The following is a 24,144-nucleotide window of genomic DNA, read 5'->3' as shown; positions in this document are numbered from 1 at the left end:
TTTGAAGCCCATTATCTAGTTTTCTTCATTTGAGTTTTGGTAAAAATCAGCCAGGCTGTCTCCTCTGTTGTCTGTGAATTTGGAGACTGTTGTCTCTGCCCTGTGGAGCTCAGCCCAGCCTGGGCTGTCTCTGATTGCAGGGCGTGGCTGGAGTGGGAGCTGGCAGGGTGCCAGGGCTCATAGTATAAGGGAACTTGAGGGCAGTAGGAGGCAGGCAGAAACCTGGGCGACTGCGACTCCAGCCATGGTGCCTGTTTTGCTCTCCCTGAGTCTCTCCCACCTGAGCCTGTGGGCTTTTGGACTGGTCTCGGTCTTAGTCTTCCTTAAGCTCATTCGCCTGCTGCTGCGGAGGCAGATGCTAGCCAGGGCTATGGACAGATTCTCAGGGCCCCCCACCCACTGGCTCTTTGGGCATGCCCTTGAGGTAAGTGACTGGGCAGAGGATAGAGAAAGAAACCAGCCTCCTTCCCATCTGGGAGTCTGGCCTAACCTGCTGGGGGCCATGGAAGGAGATCCTATGCTTGGGCAGAGGAATGGGGTTCTGTGAGCCGTGATTCCAATTCATCTTTCCCACTGGGTCCCCCCCCCCACTCTCACTTTCCAAGCTGGCCTCAGGTGGGGGTGGGGAATGGGGGGCGGCATTTAAAAGCTGGAATCCAGAAGGGCCACAGACTCCTCCCCATCATTCTGAGGCCCAAAGTTCAGAGAGAGCTCTGCTAAGGTCTCAGGGATAACCTGGGGGAAAAAGTTCCCCGGATAGTCTGATCCAGCTAGGCAATCTTGTTTAGAGCTTAATCAGTATCCTCTTGTTCTGTACACTGTAAATATTTCCCTTTTGAGGGCAGAAAATAGAAGTGAAGGCGGGGACAAGTGTTCTCCCCTGAGAGACCTCCTGAACCATTTAAAAAGTTGGTGCCCCCAGAGGTGGAGTTCTCCCTGCCATGCCTATGGACTGGGTCAGGGGCTAGGCAACTTCCTTGGTTCAGATTCTGACTCATCCTTCCCAGTTATCTCAGGGCGGTGGGGACCCTTAGCACCCCATGTCAGGAAGAGCTCTTAGTTCCTACCTCCATGAGGATCTAGAGTAGAGGTTTCTGAACACACAGAAAGGGCCAGCTGCATTGGAATCATCTGGGAGAAGCAGATTCCTTGGCCCCTGAGCCCTGATGACTCTAACATTTTGGAGCTAGGGGTCCAAGTTAAAAAACACCCCCAAGTGTTTTGATCTGCAGCCAGGCTTGGAAAAGTAAGTATAGCTGCCAGAAGTTAAGGTTTTGAGGGAGGAATATAGACTTCTACTACGTCCTGAGTAAACTTTTCCCAGAAGGAGTCTAGGGAATTGCCTTTCCTTCATGATTGACACTCAGGATAAGCCTTACCTCCGGGTGGGATCAAGAATGTGATCAGTCGCTCAGTTGTGTCTGATTCTTTGTGACCCTATGGTCTGCAGCCTGCCAGGCTCCTCTGTCCATGGGATTCTGCAGGCAAGAATACTGGAGTGGGTTGCCATGCCCTCCTCCAGGGGACCATTCCAATCCAGGGATCGAACCTGCGTCTCCTGCACTGGCAGGAAGTTTCTTTACTGTTGAACCAGTGGGGAAGCTCAGGTAAGAAGTCTCTACAAATAACTGTCATCTTAGGATGGCCTAGTAACATACCTGCATCCTAGACACACCCAGAAAAGGACAGAAAGGTCTGGAAGATGAATCAGACCCAGGCTCTGCTCTCAAAGAGCTTACTCTCTAGGGAGAAAACAGACACCAGAGCCTTTGCTGCCACCAGGCTCCTAGGGGCTGGGGTGCCTCACCAGTGTTTTGCATCAGCCCCAGCTTTGGTATCTCAGCGCTTGTCCTGTATGGTTGTCATCTTCTGTTTGCTTGTTCATCATCCTCACTTGACCATGGAGATCTGGTCTGATTCTTCCCTGTCCCCTCAGGGTACAGCACAAGCCTCCCCAAAGTAGGTATCACTGGATGAACAGACAGTGAGCATAGGAGAGTAGGGCAGGGTATCAACAGAGGAGACAATGATGGAGAAGACAAGTGGAGGGGTCAGAAGTTATCTGAGGGGCTGTATTAAGTACAGGGATGTTTTCTTCATGAGAAGGTTGAGGTATGACCCAAATGTGGGAAAGAGAGGCTTTTAGGGAGACCTTCAATCCCTTTCCTCTCGTGTCTCCTCCTTTTCTCCTTGCCTCCATCAAAGCTGGATTTGCCAACAGCCTGTGGGCTTTCCTTGGACAGAGACCTTGCTCCGTGACCCCCATATCAGTGCTGTCTGCCCTCTTTCCCCCGGATGCTCCTGCCCTCACCTTGAGAATATATTAAGGACCTGGAACACAACTTAGCTTTGGCGTCTTGGCTCTCACACAAGTATCTGAAGGGTCTTGGCGCCAGGAAGGGTGGGCAAGGCCTGGACGGGTGGTTTCTCTCAGACACAACAAATATTTCCTGGGGAACCATGGCAGGCTCAACACCCCTGCATTCTTCCAGGGCTTGGCACCTCTGCTCTCAGATGAATGGACTTGTCTGCTGATCAGTCCATGACTGATCAGGACATGGTCAGTCTGTACAGAGTAACTGCATGTTTGATTCTCGGGCCTCATGGTGATGGAAGTAGGAAAGGAAGGAGGAGGACTGGTGGTAAAAGGAAGGGCCCCAGGGGCCGGGAAGAGATGTCCTTCAGGATTCACTTCTCCCCTCTTGGCTGCCAGTTATAGTCTGTCCTCTACCGGTCAGCCCCCTCAATTCTTAGAATGCATCACCTTGAGGCAGGGGGATTCTTTCAGGGTCTACCTCATTCCACTCTGGGGCCCAGAGAGGACCCAGCACATAATAGGTGCTCAGCCATATTGTTGACTGGAAGTTGGGGCCCCCGGGAGGGGCCCAAGGCTCTAATCTGTGTTGGAAGGAGAGAAAGGAGAATGCCAACTCCAAGCCCAGGGCAGGTGATTTCCTGAGACTATAAAAGCCCTCTTCCCTGGTCCTGCTCATTGCTAGGATGGTTCCCTTGACCATGTGCAGGTTAGTGAAGAGCGCTGGCCTGGGGATGTGGCTTGTTTTCACTCAAAAGACATTGGTCATGGGCCTTCACCATGCTTCCTCTCTGTGCTTCCATTTCCTTTTCTCCACATTGAGAAAAGCCTTTTTACCTTGCTGGGTTGGAAGAGGATCGACAGAGATAAAGTATAGGTAGAAGGAAGTGGTAACCCACTCCAGTATTCTTGCCTGGAGAATCCCATGGACAGAGGAGCCTGGTAGGCTACAGTCCATGGGGTCGCAAAGAGTTGGACATGACTGAGCGACTTCACTTCACTTCACCCTGCAAACTGCTGGGCAGATAGACATCACGTGTCAGTCATCGTAGGCAGACTCTTGCTGCAAAACACAAGGAAGCACTTGCTTTCTTCATCCTCTTCCTTCCTCTTAAATCAACCCAGTCTTCGGGAGCCAGATAAGGTCCTTTTGTTCCCAAGCAGCTAGCATTATCTGACCAATTACTCTGGGTCTGGCCCTATGTTGAGGCCAGAGGAGGAAGGAACAAGACTGGAGCTGGGCCCTAGGGGAACCAGGTCTGCGAGAGAGAGATAACACAGCACAGTGTTCCAGATCCTAGGGCCCAGGGAGGGGTTGCTGTGCCGAGACGGAGAAGAATCTGGATGTAGCAGTCCATGAAAGTGCGGAAGGAAGGGAGGAAGATGATACCTATTATGATACCAAAGGGAGAGGCCACAAAGAGCACTGTGTGTTTAAGAAATTAATTTGTTCAACAAATGTTTGTCTCTCAAAGTCTTATATGTGCCTGCATGGGTAGTTCTGCGCTTCTGGAGGGGTGAGAGAGAGGGCAAAGAGGAGAAAATAAAACTGGAGTGGGGTTGGAGACAGATCACATGGGACCTCATAGGCCAGGTCAAAAGGCTTTATTGTGAGCACAACAGGGAAGCAGGGAGTGGATTAATGCAAGGGAGTGAAGAGCTCAGATTTGTGTGGTAGAAAGATAAACTTTAGCTTCTGGGTAAAGGCTAGATTGGCAGGGAGAGTAGGGTGGAGGCTGGGGCACTGTTGATGACATGAGCCAGCTGGATGAGGGAAATGAGAGGCAGAACAGGCTGTCTTGGTGTTGTGGGCATGGGGGAAGAGGAGGCATTGACGCCTTCACCGTGGCCAGATATGAGATGTAAGGGAGACTCCCTTCATGTACCAGGAGAAGGGGGACATAGGATTGCTATGGGAGCTTTGTTAGACTGTGGCATCAACACAGCTGACTCAGCGCAGAATTTGGCAAAGTAACCTAAAGAGAGAAAGGATCCCTGAGCCGCAAGAGTGCTATGTAGCCTTGAGGAATCAATTTCTGTGTCTGTCTATGTGTAGAAATGTGGGGATCTGAGACCCAGGAAGCAGGGGTTCAGGGATTGACAGCACCTGTCAGTGTCTGGGTATGGGAACCTTAGGTTCTGGATTTGGGGTGTTTCTTGGCAGGACCTCCCTCCTCCCCACACCAGCCCCCAACCCCAGAACAGCTACATTTGGTTCTCTGAATTCTGGTTAGCTGATTCCAATGTAAAAGTCTCTTCGTGGATCTGCAGGGGAGAGGGGCAGCTTCCACAGGGCGTCTCCCTCAGTATTAATATAAGTCTCAGAGAAAACATCATTCCTTGTTTCTGGTTGGTATCAGCATGGATGGTGTTTCCATCCCTAGGTACGTGAGGAGGGGCAGATTTGGGGGGCAAACATGCTGTGTTCACATTCAGAAATGCTGAGCTTGAGGGGCCTGGAGGATGTTATGCAGAAATATCGAGGGGGTGACTGGTCATGTTTCTGGAGCTCAGGAGAAAGGTAAGCTGGGATGAGAGATCCATTTAGGAACCAGTCAGGTAGATGCCAGAGGAGGCAATGGAAGTAGGTGAGAGCCTTTAGGGAGACGGTGCAGCTTGGGAGCAGACTAGAGGCTGGACTTTGGGGAGCCTCAGTTTTTGATTAACAAATGATAGGTGAGGAGCTGCTGAGATGGGGCATCAAGAGAGGGAGGAAGACAACCAGGAGAGAGCTCAAGAGAGATGGGGGAGCTGACCATGTCCCATTGCTGTTGGAGAGGTGGGGGCTGAGGCAGGAGCAAGTGGAAACCCGGGAGGCAGCCCATTTGAGAAATTGGGTTATGAAGGGAGGAGGGCAACAGTTGTTAGCTGGAGGAGGAAGCGAACCAAAGGAGGCTTTGTTTGGTCAAGGGCGAGAGACTTGACCTTGTTTTAAATGCCAAATGGCAAGGAGCTGGGAGAGGGTGGGATCTGTGTTAGGCAAGAGATGAGGGACTGACGGTACCTGAGGGGAGGGTTGAAATCCAAAGGGAGTGACCTTGGACAAGCCCTGGATACCTCCTCTGCTGGAATAGGAGAGAAAGTTGGGAGCAGGCAGTGGTTCTTCAGGTCTGATAGCTGACTTTAGGGATCAGAAAAGGGATCTCTTTTCTGAAAGGTTCTACTTTTCTCTGTGAAACAGAGCAAGGCTGCATTACGAGGAGCAAGGAGTAGAGGGGTGGAGAGATAGTTGAGGAAAAAGAATTTTTTGAGGGGCAGATTGTGGCCAATAATATGAGGCTTTCTAGAAGGTATTTCTGTCAACCTCTGCTCAAATGTCACCTAAGAGAGGGCTTCCTTGATCCTCTAATCCCTTGTCTACAATAGCACCTCTTTTCTGCTTTATATTTCTTCCAAGAGTTGCCACTACCTGAAATTGTATGCCTGATGTATTTGATTCTTGTTGATTTCCTTTCCCCCTACTTGGCAAGTAAGTTTGGGGAGGGCAGGGCTTTGTCCTGTTCACACTATGTCCCTGGGAACTAGCACCAGGTCCTGGCGTTGAGAGTGGGTGCTCCATGCCCGTTTGTTGAATGTGTGAGTGTATCCCTGGGAGACCCAACTCTGGGCAGCAAAGCCACTCAACAGGGTGAGGGCCAATGTTTACACTCCCCTGGACTCCTGGGTGCCTCTTGGATCTCTGCCCTTCTGTCTTCTTAGGTGTTGGATTGCTTCCTGTGCTCCGCTCCAACCTGGTTATTCCTGGTGCTGGAGTTTATCTTTGGTGCTGAAGACAGAGACAGGTGTTGGAGGCCAAGCATACGCAGGCTTTGGGACTGAAAAACCTAGACTTGAGAGTTGTGTGTCACTGGGCAAGGCCCACCATACTTCCCAGCCAATATGTGGTGCTAGAAGAGTCGAGATGACCTGTGTCAACCTCATCCAAAGCTTCCCAAGCTCCTTCTGTTGAGCCAGGGGTTGCTTCCATGTGTTATGCATTCACATACATTCACAGATACATGTGCAGTAGTATACTTTTCTCTGAAAGGGAAGATGGAGGATAAAGTCACTTACTTGTCTCTAGAGTTGGGGGAAACCATTTCTCTGCTCCTTGGAGCATCACGCATAGATCCCTTCCTCCAAGCTCCCCATGGCTCCCTGCTCATTCTCATAGCTGAATCGCCAAAGAGTTTGTGTAAATTGAGTCTTTTTTTTCTCACTGATTTTCATGGTTTTTTTCAGGGATGCTGCCTCATCTCAATTTTTGCTTCTTGTCAAGCACTCCCAACCCCTCTGGCTTTGACTACACAGATTTGCTGTCCTTGACACTGCCTGGGGCTCACAAACATGCTGAGTGCTCATGAATCTGGTGTGTGTATGGGGCGGGGCAGGGCACATGGAGTGGGGAAGACTATAGCACCCTAGGGCATCTAGGAATGTCCTTACTGGAGGAGAGCAGACCCAGGAGGATTTGGCCCCCAACTCCCAAGCGACAGTAGAAGCCTGTGTAGCCCCAGAGAGCAGACTGCACACTCATGGGGAAGGCCACAAGCTGGCAGCTTTTAGTTCGGTGACTAAGGAGTCTTTTTTAATTTTTATTTTATTTAATTTTTAAATCTTTTTCTTTTTTTTTGCCACACTGTGTGGCATGGGGGAGCCTAGATCCCTGGCCATGGATTGAACCCGTGCCCTCTGCACTGGGAGTGGGGAGTCTTCAGCAGTGGACTGCCAGGGAAGTAAGAATTAAGATGATCCAGAGATGGTTGGGACTACATTTTGAAAAGCAGTAAGTTCTTGGTTGCTTGAGATGTTCGAGCTCTGGGGGCAGAAGTTCCCACATGGCGAAGGAGCTGGGCCAGGCAACTCTGGGTTCTGGGAACCGGAGATCAGCATGACCTGCGTCAAGGGAGCCGCGCAGGCTGAGGAAGAGGAAAGCCCATCCCCTCCCCTCCTTAACAATTTGTTTTTCTGAACTGCTACCCCATTTTGTGAACAGATTTGTTTATTCCCCATGGGAGAGCTGAGGCTGCAGCAGACTGGCTAAGCGGGTTTCTTGTTTCTTGAACACTCACCTTCTGAGATTTGGCTCAACTGACTGACGACTTGGGCAGGCTCATTAAAAGGAGGGGGAGCAGAAAGTGCCTCTGTCAGAATCCCAGTCGGCCTAACTCCTGTGGAATGGTCATCTTTGTCTTTGGAATGTACCATTCCCACCCATAAAGAAGGACTGTGGTGTGGCAATGTTGAGATCTCTTTCAGATCTACTCCTCAGAGCAAAACTTCCTCCAGTTCTGAGGAGGCAGAGAAGAAAGTGGTGCCCATGCTTGCTCTTCCCATTCTCTCCTGTTTACTCTTGGCGATGTCTAAAATGGCTGCAAATGTGAGGACGAGTGGCGTGTGGCTCTGGAGCCAGGGTCAGTGAATTATCTCCACGACTTGCTCTTTTCCTGCTTCCTTCCTTTTGGAGAAAAACAAGCTGGCCTAGACCTCAGAGTCCTGTAGGCGTCCCAACTTGGGTCATCTGAGGACTGATCTGAGATGTCCAGTTATGTAACCCAGAGAAGCTAGCCGAGGAGCCATGACCCCTTGAGAGAGGATGCCCCAGCCCTTTTGATGGGGCAACCGCTCCACTAGTGGGGCCAGGTACCAAGAGCTATCCTCACTCCTGCCAGGCTCCTGGGGTGATCAAGGGCATGCAGAAGAAATCTGGGTGTGGGGAGGCAAAGCTTGCTCAGGCTGTGTATGTGCTGTGCGTGTGCTATGTGTCAGCATGAGGTCAAATCTTCCGTCCTGGGTGGGGATGCTGCGGGCCAGGGGGATACTCACAGCTAATGAGGAGAAACATGAGGCACAGATGAACCAGATCAGCCAAGGGTTCCTTCCAACCCTGAGATTCTGTGAGTCTGACTTTGTGATTTAAGCCTCTTCTTGTCCCCTGTCAATTGAACTTGAGAGGGATGGAGAGAAAGGACACTGTCATGGTAATCAAAAAGTCAGCAAGGAAAACCCAGGAGCACAGATGGAAAAATAAGAGGGACACGGGAGGAAGGGATTATTTCCAGGGATACTAAACAAGAGGGAAGCAAGAAAGAGGTCAGGGACACCAGAAGGAAGGTCCCCTTTTACTGATCGGCAGAGATAATGTTGCTCACTTGTAACCTTTTGGACATTGTGTTCACAAGGGCAGTGAAATTCTTAAAACGCCCTTGGGTTGAACTCAGAATAATGAGTTCAGAGGCAGAGGGGGAAAGGCTCAATGGGGAGATTACACAGGACTCTACAGAGGGCCTGGAAGGAGAGGAACCCTAGAAAAACCACAGATGATTGGCTGGAGGCCAAAGTAGCCAAGCCCAGTCCCCCTTTGGGAGAAGCGGCTTGGTCTAGACAAGGATTCCTGGGGCTAAATTTTCAAATGTCCTGTGTTCTTCTTCAAGGTTGTTTCCTGGAAGATACAACATAGATTAATTGAGTGGGTGAGGACTATGAAAAGAAACTTTACAAGGAGGAAAAGCTGGGCCAGTCCTTGCACAGACCTTGTCATGAACGGCACACCCTAGGATTGTGCAGTGTACAGTTTATATAGCTGAACACAGCAACCCAACCCTGACAGGTTTCAGTATGGGGAAGAGAACGTGGGGCTCTAACCCGAGTCAGAGTACTACTAACCTACAAGCAAAGTGCAAGTCAGTTCACACCTCTGAGCCTCAGTTTTCTCATCTGTAAGATGGGAATAATTGCTCTGTATTAGGTACCTGAAGTGATCTATGAATTCACTCCTGTAGCACCTGATTTATGGGAGATACACAATAATATCTGTCCCCTCCCATCCCCTATTTCGTGAGAAAGAATGTGGAAATGAACAGTGAATCTGGACTTTAGCCAGGGTAGGCAGGCTAGGGTCATCTGGGAAAACAAAAAGAAAATCTGCAGTACTGTTTACCACACAGGAAGTGCTAATGGTGGCCTTTCTTCTTGGACTCCCCAGATTGAGTGAGACTTGGACTGGTTCTTCATGAGATGGCCTATCTCTGGCCAATGTTTAGACTAGCCAGATGCTTTGTGTGCTTTCTCCCTCCTTTCTGGTCTTCTTTGTCAGCTCCTTTTTCATTCTGTTCATCCAGCACACTGTTTATCAAGTATACTCTGTATCCGGAGCCCCCTGCTGAGCTCCATAGTGACCCAGGGATGCCCCACATATGACCTGTGCTCTTGCAAAACTCACGGCCCACGGGTGGGGTCAGGTCAGGGGTCCTGGGTGTGAATCACAGGTCTATTGAGAACCAGCTGCGTGACTAAGCTTCTCATAGTTGACTTGTTCTCAACTCTGAAGTAGGGATTATGAAGGTGCCTACCTTATAGAATTTCCTGAGAGTTAAATAAAAGAATTTGCATGCAGCATTAGCTCAGTATCTGAACACATCAAATACTCAGTGAATGCCAAATGTTAGTTTTATTAAATTTTTTGGGTCTTAGATAAAAAGCAAGGCAGAATACGGGTAAGGCCCTAGTAGGGCTGGAGAGGTCCAGAGGAGGCAGAGATGTCAGCTGGTGGAAGGTTAGAGAGGTCCCTGGAGAGGTCCTTCAGGCTGGATGCCAAGGTACAGACAGAACATCAATGGGCTTTCTTGGGTAGAGGGTGTACAAAGAGCGAGGAATGGTATATAACAAATGCTCAGAGATGATGCCACACCCCAAGAGGTCAACTTAGTTTCAAGCACTCAGACTCACAAGGCTACCAGAGGCACAGTTAGCATCCATCTCCTCCAAGGATGTGGGCAGCCAGCCAGCAAGGCGACATCAGGCATTCCTCACAACCTCCTCATAGCCATCAGCCACTGTCTGCTCCTCAGGGGCCAGCCAAAGGCAGGGAGACAAGCTCCCCATCCTGGATGTGGGTCAAGCTTGTTTTCGAATCTCCAAGTCCCACTGAATCCCTGTGTCCACTAGCAGTCCCAAGTGTCCTGCAAGGTCATGCACATTACCAGAGTCACCACACTCAGAGAAGCCCAAAGCATGGTGCTCTCATCAGGTGTTCATGGTTCTTCCAAGTCCAGATGTTATTTACCTCCCAGGGTTCATTGGGCCATAGCTATGTTGCCTAGCAACACAGTTGATGTTCTACAGTTGTCAAGTTTCCGGGGGAATGGGTTGGAGAGTGTAACTCAAGGGTCAGTTTACCTTGTAACATGAGACAAAGTTTGGTGAATGCTTTACCCACAGTTGGAAGTACCTTAGGGCATGTTCAGACCATACTGTTTAGTGCAATTTAGGGGCATTGAGGAGGAGGATGTGTGCAGGCGATGCAGGGATGAGGCTTGGAGGAAGATATTGGGAATGGGAGGGAAGGTTTGAAGGAGAGGAAACTTCTGGTCAGTCAAGGGCTTCCCTTGCCCAGGATCCACATGACCTCAACTAATGACATGCCTGCCTGTGTGTTCATTAATGCCACAGTGACTTGCCGAAGTTCACAAATCTGAAAGATAGGGGAAATCAATATTCAAACCCAGGTCTGTCAGGCTCCAAAGATTGCTGTGAGTTCTTGGGAAGCAACCTCAGATCTCTGTACTTAGGCTCCTCTTACTTCCCTGGTGGCTCAGATGGTAAAGCGTCTGCCTACAATGCGGGAGACCTGGGTTCAATCCCTAGGTCAGGAAGATCCCCTGGAGAAGAAAATGGCAACCCACTCCAGTATTCTTGCCTGGAAAATCCCTTGGACAGAGTAGCCTGGTGGGATATGGTCCATGGGGTCACAAAGAGTTGGACATGACTGAAAAACTTCACTTTTCCCTGAAATGGGAAGAATGGTTTTGAGGATGTGATGAGTCAAGCTATAAGGTGCTTAGAAGAAGGCCTGGCACACAGCAGGTGCTTAATGAAGATTAGTTGTTACTATACTGTCTCCCAAACTATGGCGCTAACCCATGGGCAGGCCACTGGAGAGTTTAAAGTGTACTTCTAAAAGGCTCCTTCAAAATAGGGTAAAATGGATAAATACATAATGGTATACCCCTGAAGTGGAATACTAGGCAGTTGTTGGAAACACTGTGAAAAAAGTGAAGTCACTCAGTCGTGTGCGACTCTTTGCGACCCCATAGACCGAAGCCTATCACGCTTCTCCATCCATGGGATTTTCCAGGCAAAAGTACTGGAGTGGGTTGCCATTTCCTTCTCCAGAGGATCTTTCCAACCCAGGGATCAAACCCGGGTCTCCCTCATTGTAGGCAGATGCTTTACCATCTGAGCCATCAAATATCTTAAATAAAAAAGGCATATCTTGGAAGGGTATTTATCATATACCGCACTCACATAAGGCAGCTCTGGGTGAGTAGATGTGGTCAGAAAAACCTCCAAAGTTGGTCTCTCCCGCCTCGTCTCCGGCCACTGCCCCATCTAGTGGCAGCTCCTGGGACACACCACACTTTTTCCTACTCTAGATACTGCTTGCTGCTCCCTCTGCCTCAGAGTGCTCTCCCTTACTCTTCACACGGTCAGCTCCAGTATCGTCCTTCAGTGTGACCTTGAATGTCCTCTCCAACAAGAGTCCCTCTTGGGTTCCTCTATCTCAGCAGGGTCTCCCTGTTAAGTCTCTCTCCCAGCACTGCGCTTATTTCCTTGTTAGTACTTACTACTGTCTGCAGTCATTTTACTTTGTTGTTGACTTGTTTATTATCACTCTTCCCCCCCAGAGTGAATGGGAAGGACTATGTTTATCTCATTCCCCTGAGACATCTAGTCAGTGCTCTGCACATAGTATGTCCTCAATTAAAAAAAAAAAGTGCCCCATGATTTAGGGGTGGAATCGAGGTGATTTTGAGGTATATCGAACAACAAGATGGAATTCTCTTTCTAATGAAAACTTTGATGCTGAAAGAAACCTCTTTTTGGCTGCAGTGGAGATAGGTTGGTGGCAGGTACCAGATGGAAGTAAGCTGACCAGTTTGGGGTTACTGTGCTTACCCAGGGGCAATAAAGCATGGCTTGAACTTAGAGCAGTGGCTCTGGGGCTGGAGAGAGGACTGAGCCCAGAGATGTGTAGGACTGTGACTGGCTGGGAGGGAAGGACTGCAGGAGGAGGGAGGGGTGCTCCCTGCACCTTCCCAGGCAGTCTCCTCTCTTCCCTGCTGGCCTGGCTGGTGATGCTGGGTTCCTGAGTGGCCTGGCCTTCTGTTGCTATTTCAGATCCAGCAGACCGGGAGTTTGGACAAGGTGGTGTCCTGGACTCACCAGTTCCCTTACGCCCACCAACTCTGGCTTGGACAATTTCTTGGCTTCCTGAACATCTATGATCCTGACTATGCCAAAGCTGTATACAGTCGAGGAGGTAAGGACTCCTGGGAGAATTTGGAGCTTCCTGAGAGCAGAGGGCTCAGGATGCCATGTGGGGAGGGGTCCTGGGCCTGCACCCTAAATCTGGGCAGGTGAGGTCCCTACCCTATAAATCACCAAACATCCTCCAGGAATCCCCCAGTCCCCATTTGACCAAGCTTCTCTTTCTGTTATAGACCCTAAGGCCCCAGATTTGTATGACTTCTTCCTCCAGTGGATTGGTGAGTAGGCACTTGCCCTCCCTGTCCTTGGTGCTGGGTGACCAGGAGCCTTCCCTGCCTGATCCCTCCTTGCCCAGTGTCCACTCTTATGGTTACTCCATCCACCAGACCACCTGGCCCCACATTGCCACCCTAAGCTCAGCTTCTCAGTAGGAAATAGCGGAGGAGGCAGGAGAACTCCGGGCTGCCTGAGAGGTGGAGCTCAGGCAACTTGTCCTGCCAGGGTGTCCTCTTTCCTGGGCAGGCAGGGCAAAGGCTCTGGGCAATGTTTTAGTGTGAGGAACAGCTTCCTGGAGGAGGTGGCACTACAGGTGATCGGAGGAGATTTTACTGGTGGTGCTGGCTGGGGCAAGGACCCGTGGAAAGGAGTGTGGAAAGACAGGACCCAGGCTGATGTCACCAGAGGTTGTGAGGCTGGGTGACTGAAAGGCAGACCTGGGTTTGGATGCCAGGCTGATCAGGAGGATGGGAGTAGGGTTAGGCGGGGTGGCATGTGCTTGATCCCAGGTTGCCAGGGGTGGGGCAGGATTGTGTGAACTGACCAGCTGTCCCTCTCCCATGCCTTCCCCAGGGAAAGGCTTGCTGGTTCTCCAAGGGCCTAAGTGGTTCCAGCATCGCAAGCTGCTCACACCTGGCTTCCACTATGATGTGCTGAAGCCCTATGTGGCCGTGTTCGCCGAGTCTGCACGTGTCATGCTGGTGAGCTCCCTGTGCCAGGATCCTGGAGGCTGTGCTGCAGGGCCAGCCCCCCGCCCCCAGTTTCTCCTGGGAGAGGGCAGTGAGGAGAACTGCTGAGGCCCGAGGCCCTGTTCTGCCTGCAGCAGCAGTGTGAGCCTTGCTCTGCCTGATACCTACTGCCGGCTGTGTGCTGACAACGTGCTGATGCCCCAAGCTGCCCGACAGCCCTAGCTTTTGTCTCCACCGGGAGACCAGCACTCCCTCTTCCCACATCAAAGGGCCTCTGCGAGACCCCAAGAAAGCTCCTACCGTAGCAGACTGGAGGGCTGCCTGTATTTGAGAATATTAGGAAGACCTTTCATATCTAAAATGTGTCTCCTCATCCTCGGCCTAGCACAACTGCCTGAAATAATGTCAAGGGTAACTCTGAAATGGATGCTGGGGGTCAGGGGTCAGGAGTTAGGCTCAGAGCCTCACAGCTGGATAATCCGCTAGATTACCTGGGCTAGCCTTTCTGCTTGCAAGAGACTACACCCTTCCCGACCCCCCAGCATCACTGCAGGCCTGACGCACACAGACTGTGCTGGGGAGCTTACCACCTCTTGGCCCTCCTCTTCCCTCATACACAGCTGCCCTGGCTGTGTGTGCTGGGTGAGGCTGCCTGTGGGTTCTGCCCTCCGAGCCTGAACCACCCCCCACTCCCCACCCATAAGAGCAGGATGGAAGCCAAGCCAGGGACACGGAGCGTGTGTGGGGAGGACAGTGGTGGGTCCTGCGGGCAAGGTGGGACACCCAGCCTGGCGGGCTCCCTCCCCCACATCACCTTCCATCTCTGGGCTCTAGGACAAATGGGAGAAAAAGGCTCGTGAGCAAAAGAGCTTTGACATCTTCTGTGATGTGGGCCACATGGCGCTGGACTCGCTCATGAAATGCACCTTTGGCAAAGGAACCAGTGGCCTGAACGACAGGTCAGCGGGCCCTGGGGGCTGACCACGGTCTCTACCCGGGTCGGCTCAAAGGGTGTATGAGGTGACAGGACTCCTGGGCCCTGGTCTGAGAGGAGAGGGGGGTCCTGCTCTAGGGAGCCCCAGCTCAGGTGGAGCTGGGCCTTTCCCATGGCTTTCATGGGAGGCTTGATGGGGCTTCATGGGAGGTGGGGAGAGGACGGGCAGAGAGTGCAGTGCTTGGAACTGGATTCCACTCCCTCGGGGGCTCTGCTGCGGGTCAGGGTCTCAGCATCTCTCCCTCCCTCCACTGTGCAGGGACAGTAACTACTACCTGGCGGTCAGTGAACTCACACTGCTGATGCAGCAGCGCATCGATTCCTTCCAGTACCACAATGACTTCATCTACTTTCTCACCCCGCATGGCCGCCGCTTCCTGCGGGCCTGCCAGGTGGCCCATGACCACGCAGGTGGGCCTTTCCTGCACCGCCCTCCCACAGGAGGCCTAGGTCCTGGTCTAGCTCCTCCCGGCCCCTGGGGGACCCCTCCCATTGCAAGACCTCTGTTCCCCTCTTGGGCAGAGGGTGGGTCCCCAGGCAGTGACACCCTGTGCTCCCGGCCCAGACCAGGTCATCAGGGAACGGAAAGCAGCTCTCCAGAACGAGAAAGAGCGGGAGAAGATACAGAGCAAGAGGCACCTAGACTTCCTGGACATTCTCTTGGGGGCCCGGGTGAGTGTGCAGTCACCCACCCTTGCCTAAGAAAGACCCTGACACGGGTCTTCAGGCTGTCCTCCTGGGACAGGGCTCCCTGGACAGCAGCAGGGGCTGTTAAGCATCTTTCCTCTCTTTCCCCAGCAAATATGACCCGTTTCTTGTCCTGTGGTGCTGGGCTGTGCTCTGTCACTCAGCCATGTCCAACTCTTTGCAACCCCGTGGACTGTAGCCTGCCAGGCTCCTCTGTCCTTGGGGGATTCTCCAGGCAACAATACTAGAGTGGGTTGCCATGCCCTCCTCCAGGGGATCTTCCCAACCCAGGGCTTGGACCCAGATCTCCAGCATTGCAGGTGGATTCTTTATTGTCTGAGCCACCAGGGAAGCCCAAGAATACTGGAGTGGGTAGCCTATCCTTTCTCCAGGGGATCTTCCTGACCCAGGAATCAAACTGGAGTCTCCTGCATTGCAGGCAGATTCTTGACCAACTGAGCTACCTGGGAAGCCCTTGTCCCATGGTATATATCAGCAAAGGCTCAGAGGTGGGAAGGTGACTGGTGTGGTGCTGGGGAGAGATATAGTGGCAGGGAGACTGGGTCTACATGAAACAGAAGACCAATTCCAGCCTTCGAAGACTGTGAAGAATCTTAGCAACCTAGAACCTTAGACTTTATACATTACTCATTCATTCATTCGAGGTGGTCATGGCAACCCACTACAGTACCCTTGCCTGGAGAATCTCATGGACAGAGGAGCCTGGGTGGGGCTAGAGTCCATAGGGTCACATAGAGTCGGACATGACTGAAGTGACTGAGCACCCGCAGCAGCATTTATTTATTCACTCATTCAGTTGGTCCTTTCACTCCACAAGCTCACTGAGCCCTACTCTGCATTAGTTCTCATGCTAGGGATGCAGACGCTGAGAAAGCCCTAGCCCTGGCCTCCTGACTCTCACAGTTGGCAGGGACAGGAGGTAGATGTTGACAAAGACCTCTTCCTCCTCCAGAAGGCATTGTGCGTGTCAGGTGAGCCAAATTGATAGGACTGGGTAAGGTCACAAGTCATTTGGCCAGAGGGATCAAAGAAGGCTTCCTGGAGTAGGAGTCATCCAAGCTGGCCTTGGGAGAACAGATAGGAATCAAGAGGATGGTCCGAACCCCTAGTCTGAAAAGGAATTTCCTTCCCTCTCCCAGACCTTCATTTGACAGCTACTCTTGTAAGGCCTTGTTGGAACCTACCTCACATGCCTTGGGCTGTCCCATTGTGCTTTCCTGACTCAGGATGAAGAAGGCATCAAGCTGTCAGATGAAGACCTCCGGGCCGAGGTGAACACATTCATGTTCGCAGGCCATGACACCACCACCAGTGCCATCTCATGGGTTCTCTACTGCATGTCCCTGTATCCCGAGCACCAGCGTCGTTGTCGGGAAGAGATTCAAGAGATTCTTGGGGACCGGGACTCCTTGAAGTGGTGAGTGAGGCTGTGGGTGAGCCCAGTCTGCCCGAGGGAAGAGCTGCACCTATAGGGCCATCCTGGAAACCAGGCGAGGGCAGTTAGCCCTTGTCATTTTCCCCTCCAGACTGTGGATTTTGGGGGGAAGCTATGCGTGGACACAGCCCCGAGCCCTTTCTCTCACCTCAGACCATTTTCAGATGTGTCTTGTAAAGGTGGTCAAGAGGCTGACTTTTAGGTTGGCTCCCTCTGATGGCAGAACCTGGCTACTCTTCTGGGTTCCCAGATAGATCAGGGAGCACTGGAAAGAGGGGGGATCGGGATTGGGAATACATGTAAATCCATGGCTGATTCAAAGAATAAAAAAAAAATAAAATAAAATAAAACAACAACAACAACAACAACAAAAAAACAAAAAACAACAACAACAAAAAAGAAAACTGAGGATGAACAGAGCTGGGGTAGCAGGAAGAGCTGATTCCCTCCCACCTGCTTTTGGATGGCCATGTGCAGCCTCTAGACTCCTCTGATGAAGAAGAAAAGGCTGTTGCCCAAACTTCATCACTTAGAAACTTACAACTATTTTGTTTCTTCGTTCAAGCTTGAGCTCACTATCATGACACTGATTGATGCTGACCTCTCTCTGGAGAATGATCTTTGGCAATTTTGACTGGCCCCCCTCCTGCCTGTGCCCTCTGCCCCGCCTCTGCCTGCCTCTTCCTCTTGGGCTTTCGAGTCCTGTGTTACCTGCAGCCCAGGGATAGGACACAGCAGGGGCCACAGAAAATGCTCAGTCGAGGGGAGAAACTTTAGACTCACTGAGGGAGACTGACTTAGAATTCCAGGATCTGGGATTTGAAGGATGTGGTTTTACTGGTCAGAGGTTGGAAGCATCCTGGGGTGTCCAGCCAAGTGCTAGATGCTGTTAGGAGTGTGGGGGTTGAGGGTGAGTGGCCAATACTGCCCTGGGGGAGTTTTTAGAAGGACAAACTTGCAGAAGCAAAAAGCTAGAGAAAACCACAGAGTGGGGTAAGATTGAGCAGCCCCATGTTCAGAACAGAGGAGTCAAAAGTGGTGGGCCCAAGTTGGCTTTCTAAAGAGATGTGTGAAGCTCAGAAAGGCCAAGGGCGAGAGCTGGGTGCTCGGGGTGCTCTGGGTTGGGGAACAGTGTGAACACAGCCTGAAGGGAGGGAGTTGAAACATTTATTTAATTTTCATTTTATTCCATCTCAATCTTGAAGCAACTTAAAGGACACATTCAATTAAATGTAGAACACAAATGAAAAATGAGGACTGGGGGAATAAACCCTAGAATTTGGGGCTCTGTAGTAAGCTGTTGCACAGTCATTATAGCTGGAGCACATTTGAGGTCTGAACTTCCAAGTGGCAAGATAGAAATATCTATCCATCTGTCTATCTATCTATCCATCTATTTATATGTAGTTACTCACCCCCTCTAAGCTCGTTATTATTTGGCATTTATTACTTCATTCAGCCAATGTATGTCAGCCTCTACCCCTTTCCATTCCAGCTCCATGGGGAATGAAGCAGAACCTAAAGAACTGTCCCTTGTGGGGTTTCTGCGGGACACTGAAAGAGTGACCTTGCCTTTGATGGCCAGGTGCACATACACCCCTAGGATCCTGTACTTTCCCTTCCTAGCAGGGAAGATGAGGGAGGGATGGAGAAAAGTGGAGCCAGGCCCCTGCACCTGAGCGTCCACTCTACCTCCGGCCTGGACACTTGGAGCGCTTGTGTCCCTCTGACTCCCTGATGTGTGATGGCGGTGAAGTGGGGATTCTGGCTGGGCCTGCCTTCCCGCAGGACTGTGCTGCTCCCCAGTCCACAAAGACCTGCTTGTGTTGCTGCCAGGGACGATCTGGCGGAGATGACCTACCTGACCATGTGCATCAAGGAGAGCTTCCGCCTGTACCCGCCTGTGCCCCAGGTGTACCGCCAGCTCAGCAAGCCTGTCGACTTTGTGGATGGTCGCTCTCTGCCTGCAGGTGGGATGGGGCAGATTTCGGGGTGGAGCCAGAGTCCTTGTGGGTGCTCTCTCTACCCATGTACCAGAGGGGAGGAGACCAGGCTTTGTGCTCGGCCAGCATCAAAGTCCTAGCTCCACAATGTGTGGGTAAATCCACCAACCTCTCCACCTCTGCTCTGTCTCCTATGAACTGGGGGTGAGAAGTGTCCCTGCCATACAGGGCTGTTGTCAGGATTAAAGAGACAAAATTCATCAGGGCTGTCATGTACCACCAAGCAGATTGTGCCCTGAACAGCTTCAGGAGGTGTCATTCACTTAGACTATAATGCTGGGCAATGTACAAGCTATACAACCGTGTGTGGTAGCTTTGTAAGGAGTGTTTGACTCTGGATCTGAGTCAATAATAATAAGCACCCAATGAATGGTAGTTGTTACTGCTGATGGCATAATATTATGAATAACTACTTCCCTTGAGAGTCAGTTAATGGAAAGGAGAAAGTGGGTAATAATCCTTGCCTGTCCTTCCTCGTGGTGGGGTGGGTTCAGTCCTCTTTTCCTTTTCTGTTCTACAAATGTCTGTGTCAGGTCCTACACCTGGTGCTGGGGCTATAAGGAAGTAGGTGTGCTGTTGATCAACACACTTTGATGTGTTGAGGATGGTTATGAACTTTCTGTCACTGGCAGTGCTAAGGGAGGGACTGGTGCTTAGTTAGGGGCACCAGTTAGGGGATTCTGACCCTGTGAGGAGGTGGGCTTGGCTGTCCCAGGACTGTCTGGTCACCAGGCTTCTGCTCTGCCCACAGGCAGCCTGATTTCTCTGCACATCTATGCCCTCCATAGGAATAATACAGTGTGGCCTGACCCTGAGGTATGCCATCCCTGGGCTTGGGGTTCGGGGGGGGGGGTGTGCTTCTGTGGGGTCAGCCTGCCCTGGGACTTGGCAGATATTCAAGCAAGCCTGGCCCCCTCAGGTCTTCGACCCCTTGCGCTTTTCTCCTGAGAATGTGGCTGGACGCCACAGCTTTGCCTTCATCCCCTTCTCTGCTGGGCCCAGGTAAGGAGAGCGCAATGTCCCTGTCCAGAGGTGAGGATGGAGGATGTCATGGAACATCCTTTGGGGGAACTCTGGGATGAGGAGGGCCATGCTGGGTGTGTGGTGACCCTGACGTGAGGGCAGTTTAAGGGACCCTCTTCCTGTCATTAGCATACTCTTGTCTTTGGCAGGTGGGGTGGGTGAGTCATTCCAAGAGAGACCCCTAAGTCACAACCCACAGTGTGAACCTACCTAGTCTGGGACCCTCACTATGCCCCCAAGATCTGCTTCTGAAGCCCAGGCCAATCAGTCGATCAGCCAATGATTCATCCATAGTGACTGATTTCTGTTGGACACTTAGAGTGCTAGTTTTCATCACTCTGGACATCTCATAGCCTGATGTCATTTTGTGCTGCTCATTGCAGGAACTGTATTGGCCAGCAGTTTGCTATGAACGAGGTAAAGGTGGTCATAGCCCTCTGCTTGCTCCGTTTTGAGTTTGCCCCGGATCCCTCGAAGCCACCCATCCAGATGCCCCAACTGGTCCTACGCTCCAAGAATGGCATCCACCTCCACCTGAAGCCTCTGAGCCCGGGCTCTGAGAAGTAGCTCTGCTGAGATGAGGACCCCAGAGAGCCCAATCTGTGGCCTCTTCCTGGACGCTGCCCTCTCCAAGCTGGTTGTAGAGTAGTTGTGTTCCCCTCTCTGCTGTAGGCTTGTGGACTAGAAGCAGAATAGGCATCTGATAGATAATCACCTCAAAGGCAATGCCATGTAAACATGTATGTCTATAAATGCTTACTGCACATGTGTTCCAGAGCTCACTCATTCATTTAACAAACATGCTGAATACCTACTTGCTTCTAGATTCTTTATTGATCTCCCAAAATTGTCCATCTTTCTAAAATCTACACAGCATTCACATGGAATCTGTGCCTTGGGACTGGTGGTTATGATCAGACACTCATCCACTCCACATGATAGACAGATGGCTTTCAGGGCTTGCCCCCTTTACCGAGATCTGTTTCTTTGTTTAACTTTGTGTGTATGTGTCTGGAATATAACAGACATAGGGAAAAACTGCTTAAACCAAAAATACATAAGAATGAATTTTTAGAGAAAACTCCCTGGTAACCACTGTTGAGGTTGAGGAATATGGACTATGGTTTCATGGTTGTAAATTCTGCCCCTTCTGAGATTGGTCTCTGGGGCATTCCTGCCATAGTCAGCGTCTGTATCACTATTGCCTGGTGCCCTGGGCATGTCAGTTTTGGCTGGGGAAGGTGGCAGAGTGACATTAAAGGGTGACTTCCTGGAAGAGATGGTGCTCGAATCAGACTTTAAGGCAGGGTGAGGTATGAGGATGCAAAGAGGGACTTTTGGAGAAGGACTCAGGCTGGGGCCATGTGGGGAATTAGTGCTCTTCCCAAAGTAGTCCCTGCCTGATGGCTGGGGGCATATACACCTCTAGGGTTCAAGTCTAAAGCCATTAGTGGGCTTCAGTCCAGGAACTGGACAGGAAGAAAGGGAACTGGGCTTTAGGGGAGAGGCAAGAGAGGGGGAATTCTGGCCCTGGGACTTGAGGATGTCTTTATATTGCCCTGGGGATAGACCATCTGGAGACACATCCTTCCTGCTGCTGATGAAGAAGGTCTGAGAAGAAGGTCACAGGCTTGGGAGTCGGGCCATGGGCCTCATGCTCACTCCTACAAAGCCTTGTCAAGACTCAAATCTCCTTGCTCACCTGAGGCTGGGATGCTGAGGCCTAACCAGAGTGTCTCCCATGCCACCCACTTTCCCCTCTGTCCTGGCCCTGGACAGAACTTTATCTGCACGAGTGAAGAAATGGTTTCAGTAGGCAACCCCGGGAAGCAGAGCTCAGCGTACCATCCATCTCTGACCCATGGGTGGAACTCAAGTCTAAGGTGCATCTACTCCTCTGATCCCTGGATTGCCAGGAGGCCAGTCAGGGAGGACTAGAAGAAGCTGTTATCCCACTTAAACACTAAGGGAAAGAACCTGACTCTGCCCTCTTTTGACTAAGACTCTATGGGTAGAATTGCATCTCTCTCTGAGGGCACATGCCCCTGAGAGCTCTGGAGTCAGAGGGAATGGGGAAGGTCCCTGTGAGAGGGGAGCTGGGGGACCAGTGGGCACCAAAGATGAATTCCATTTAATCCTACCAGCTCTCCAAAGAGATCCTGCTGCCTCATAGGATCCAGGGTTTGTGCACATGTGTGTGAGCAGAGTGTGGAATGTGTAAGGGGCACATATAGCTTGAGGTTGCACAGGGATGCCTGTGTATGTACAACCCCAGTTGATACATGTATATGACATGTACAACCCCAGTTGTATCCATACTCCTGGCAGATGCACATAGGAGTATGGATGCAACTGGGGTCTTTCCTACTGCCTGGAACAAGCCAGGTCTCTTCTTAGTCATTCTCTTCAGCTCCTGTAAAATCCTGTGATTACAACTCATGTTCATGGCTGGCCGCATAGAAGAAAAAGTTCCTGTCGCCCCATGCTCTGAGAGTGACAAGCCTGACCCCTTCTGTGCCACTTCGCTCCAGGGGACCCATCAAACTTCCTGTCTAGGGCATACCCAGCTAACTCTACTGCTCCATTCCTGGTCAAACACAGTGTCTAAGTGGCCACTTTTTTTTTTTTTCCCATTCAACAAGAATCTTTAACTTTATTAATGTTAGAAACAGTACAAACTTCAAAGTCAGCTGAAGTTACTCTTTTGAAGCACCAAAAAAAGGTCCTTTATTCAGATGGTTATTGTTAATTCCATAATAGCACTTACCATATCATTACTGTTGTTCTTCAGGGTTCAGACTGCCTTTGTTCTTGACACATTTGCTTGTGACACGACCAATTCTATGTCCTTAACTTCCACACCTGTTTCATCAACCTCTTCCTCTTTGCTCTCCTCTTATACAGTTAGAATCTGTGTGTTTTCCTGAATTTTGGAAACAGCTTCACTTTGAACGTTGAATTTCTCAGCAGCTGCTAATTGTGCTTGCTGAGATAAATCCTCGATCTTGGCTTCCCTCAAAACTATCTAAGTATTCAAAGCTGGGCTCTTGTCCACATCTGGTTTCTTGATGACAAAAAGGATATTCTTAGATGTCTGGCTAGTCACTCTAGTAACCCCTGTACCTGGTAAAGACCTAGTTTGAACATAGCCTTCCATCCCTTCTTTTCACTCCAGCTCTGTTTTGCTTTCCTGACTGGTTCTTCATCAGTTTCAGCTGCTGCTGCCAGCTGGGCCTGTGTGGTTGCTTGCGTAGAATCCTGTTTCTCAAGCTCTGATTTCTGTTCCAGACCTTGTCTCAGCCTGGGACTGTGGCAACTCCTGCTCTAGGGCAGGGACGTTTTCTGTGGCTTCACCGGGTGTTTTGTATGGGGAGTGCAGAACCAAGATGGCCATAGAAAGAGAGCAAGCGAGAGTGTGATCCAACCCTGTTGAAGAAGGAAGCCTTCCCCTGGTCACTTCTAGAAGCAGAATGAGCTAGCCTGGAGACCTAGGAACCTGGAGATGGGGAGAGGATTACTGGTCTGAAGGTCCCGGCTGCAGGTGCTGGCTGGGGAGAGGCCCCATCAGGAGGCACATGGCAACATCACAGCACAGCACAGGGCTGCTGGGAGGTCTCCTCTGGCACCAGGGCCCTGGTCTAGGAAGGGCAGGGGTGGGAGGGAGGCGGACCTGTGTGCAGAACCAGAAGAGAGCAGGGCTGGGTGCAGAGAGGCTGGAGGAGGAGTTCAAGGGGCCTGGTTCTGGTCAGTGCCCAGGGTCAGGAGGACAGGCCCCAACATGATCTCCAGGAATGGCAGGGCTGAAGAAGCCCGTCCTCACTCAGAGTGGCCAGGCCGCATGCCAGGGACTCCAAGGTGCTGTCCTGTGGGGGGAGGTGCCACCAGCTGTCCTGGATTTGGGTCTGACATCTGCTCCCAACAGCCAAGCCTTGTGCCCAGCTGGTTCCTCCCAGGCCTTCCAATTTAGCCACCCACTCTTGTCCTCAGAGGATTCAGGCCCTGCCTGTGAGGAAGGGGACTGGTGACCTGGCCAGGCTGGGCTCTGCTCAAATCTCTTCTGGGGTGAAGGAGACTCTTGTACCTGGCCAAGTCTGTAAAGTCTTCCCCGCTCAGCACAGGGTGGGTGCTGGCTGGGCCCCTCTACAGATGTGGTGAGGAAGCCACCACGGAAGAGCAGGAGGCTCCTGCCCTGACAGGTGCTGGTGTGAGCGCCTTCCCTCTGAGCCTTTTCAGACGAGCTCTTTCTCCTGACTCAGCTGTCACGGGGGCCTCAGATGCCAGGCAGGGTGTGGGGAATGAGGGACCCCAGAGTGTGAGGCTGCAGGGGGGCCAGGCACACTTTCCCCAGATGTCATCTCCCCTCCTCTTCTCCACTGTCTTCCCTCCCCTCCTCTCTCTTCTGTTTCATCCAGCTCCTTTCAGAGAAGACACACACAGTCTATATCCAGGGAGGG

At 51.3% G+C, this 24,144-nt stretch overlaps 1 protein-coding gene and 1 pseudogene across 1 annotated transcript; one reads left to right on the top strand and one right to left on the bottom strand.

Annotated features, from left to right (window-relative positions):
* The first annotated feature begins 207 nt into the window (after positions 1–207).
* On the top strand, positions 208–20,504 carry LOC122437018 (cytochrome P450 4B1). Its single transcript, XM_043461428.1, has 12 exons — positions 208–424; positions 12,473–12,614; positions 12,796–12,840; positions 13,412–13,539; positions 14,362–14,486; positions 14,781–14,932; positions 15,087–15,193; positions 16,456–16,646; positions 18,501–18,634; positions 19,419–19,483; positions 19,587–19,669; positions 20,074–20,504. The coding sequence occupies exons 1-12, from the start codon at positions 245–247 to the stop codon at positions 20,255–20,257; spliced, it is 1,536 nt and encodes a 511-aa protein (XP_043317363.1). The 5' UTR covers positions 208–244; the 3' UTR covers positions 20,258–20,504.
* Positions 20,505–22,421: 1,917 nt separating this feature from the next.
* Positions 22,422–23,084, bottom strand: LOC122429167 (annotated as a pseudogene).
* Positions 23,085–24,144: the final 1,060 nt, after the last annotated feature.

Source organism: Cervus canadensis, chromosome 2, assembly GCF_019320065.1.
Source record: "Cervus canadensis isolate Bull #8, Minnesota chromosome 2, ASM1932006v1, whole genome shotgun sequence".
Lineage (NCBI taxonomy): Eukaryota > Metazoa > Chordata > Mammalia > Artiodactyla > Cervidae > Cervus > Cervus canadensis.
The sequence above is the reverse complement of the archived record's forward strand: the minus strand, read 5'-3'. Positions and strand labels throughout refer to the sequence as shown.

What these genes read in the sequence shown, in the direction of transcription:
- LOC122437018 (XM_043461428.1), top strand. Translation starts at nt 245, where the DNA reads ATGGTGCCTGTTTTGCTCTCCCTGAGTCTCTCCCACCTGAGCCTGTGG. An exon ending in GGTGGCCCATGACCACGCAG is followed by an intron (nt 14,933 to 15,086) that starts GTGGGCCTTTCC and finishes CTCCCGGCCCAG; the next exon opens with ACCAGGTCATCAGGGAACGG. An exon ending in ACATTCTCTTGGGGGCCCGG is followed by an intron (nt 15,194 to 16,455) that starts GTGAGTGTGCAG and finishes TTCCTGACTCAG; the next exon opens with GATGAAGAAGGCATCAAGCT.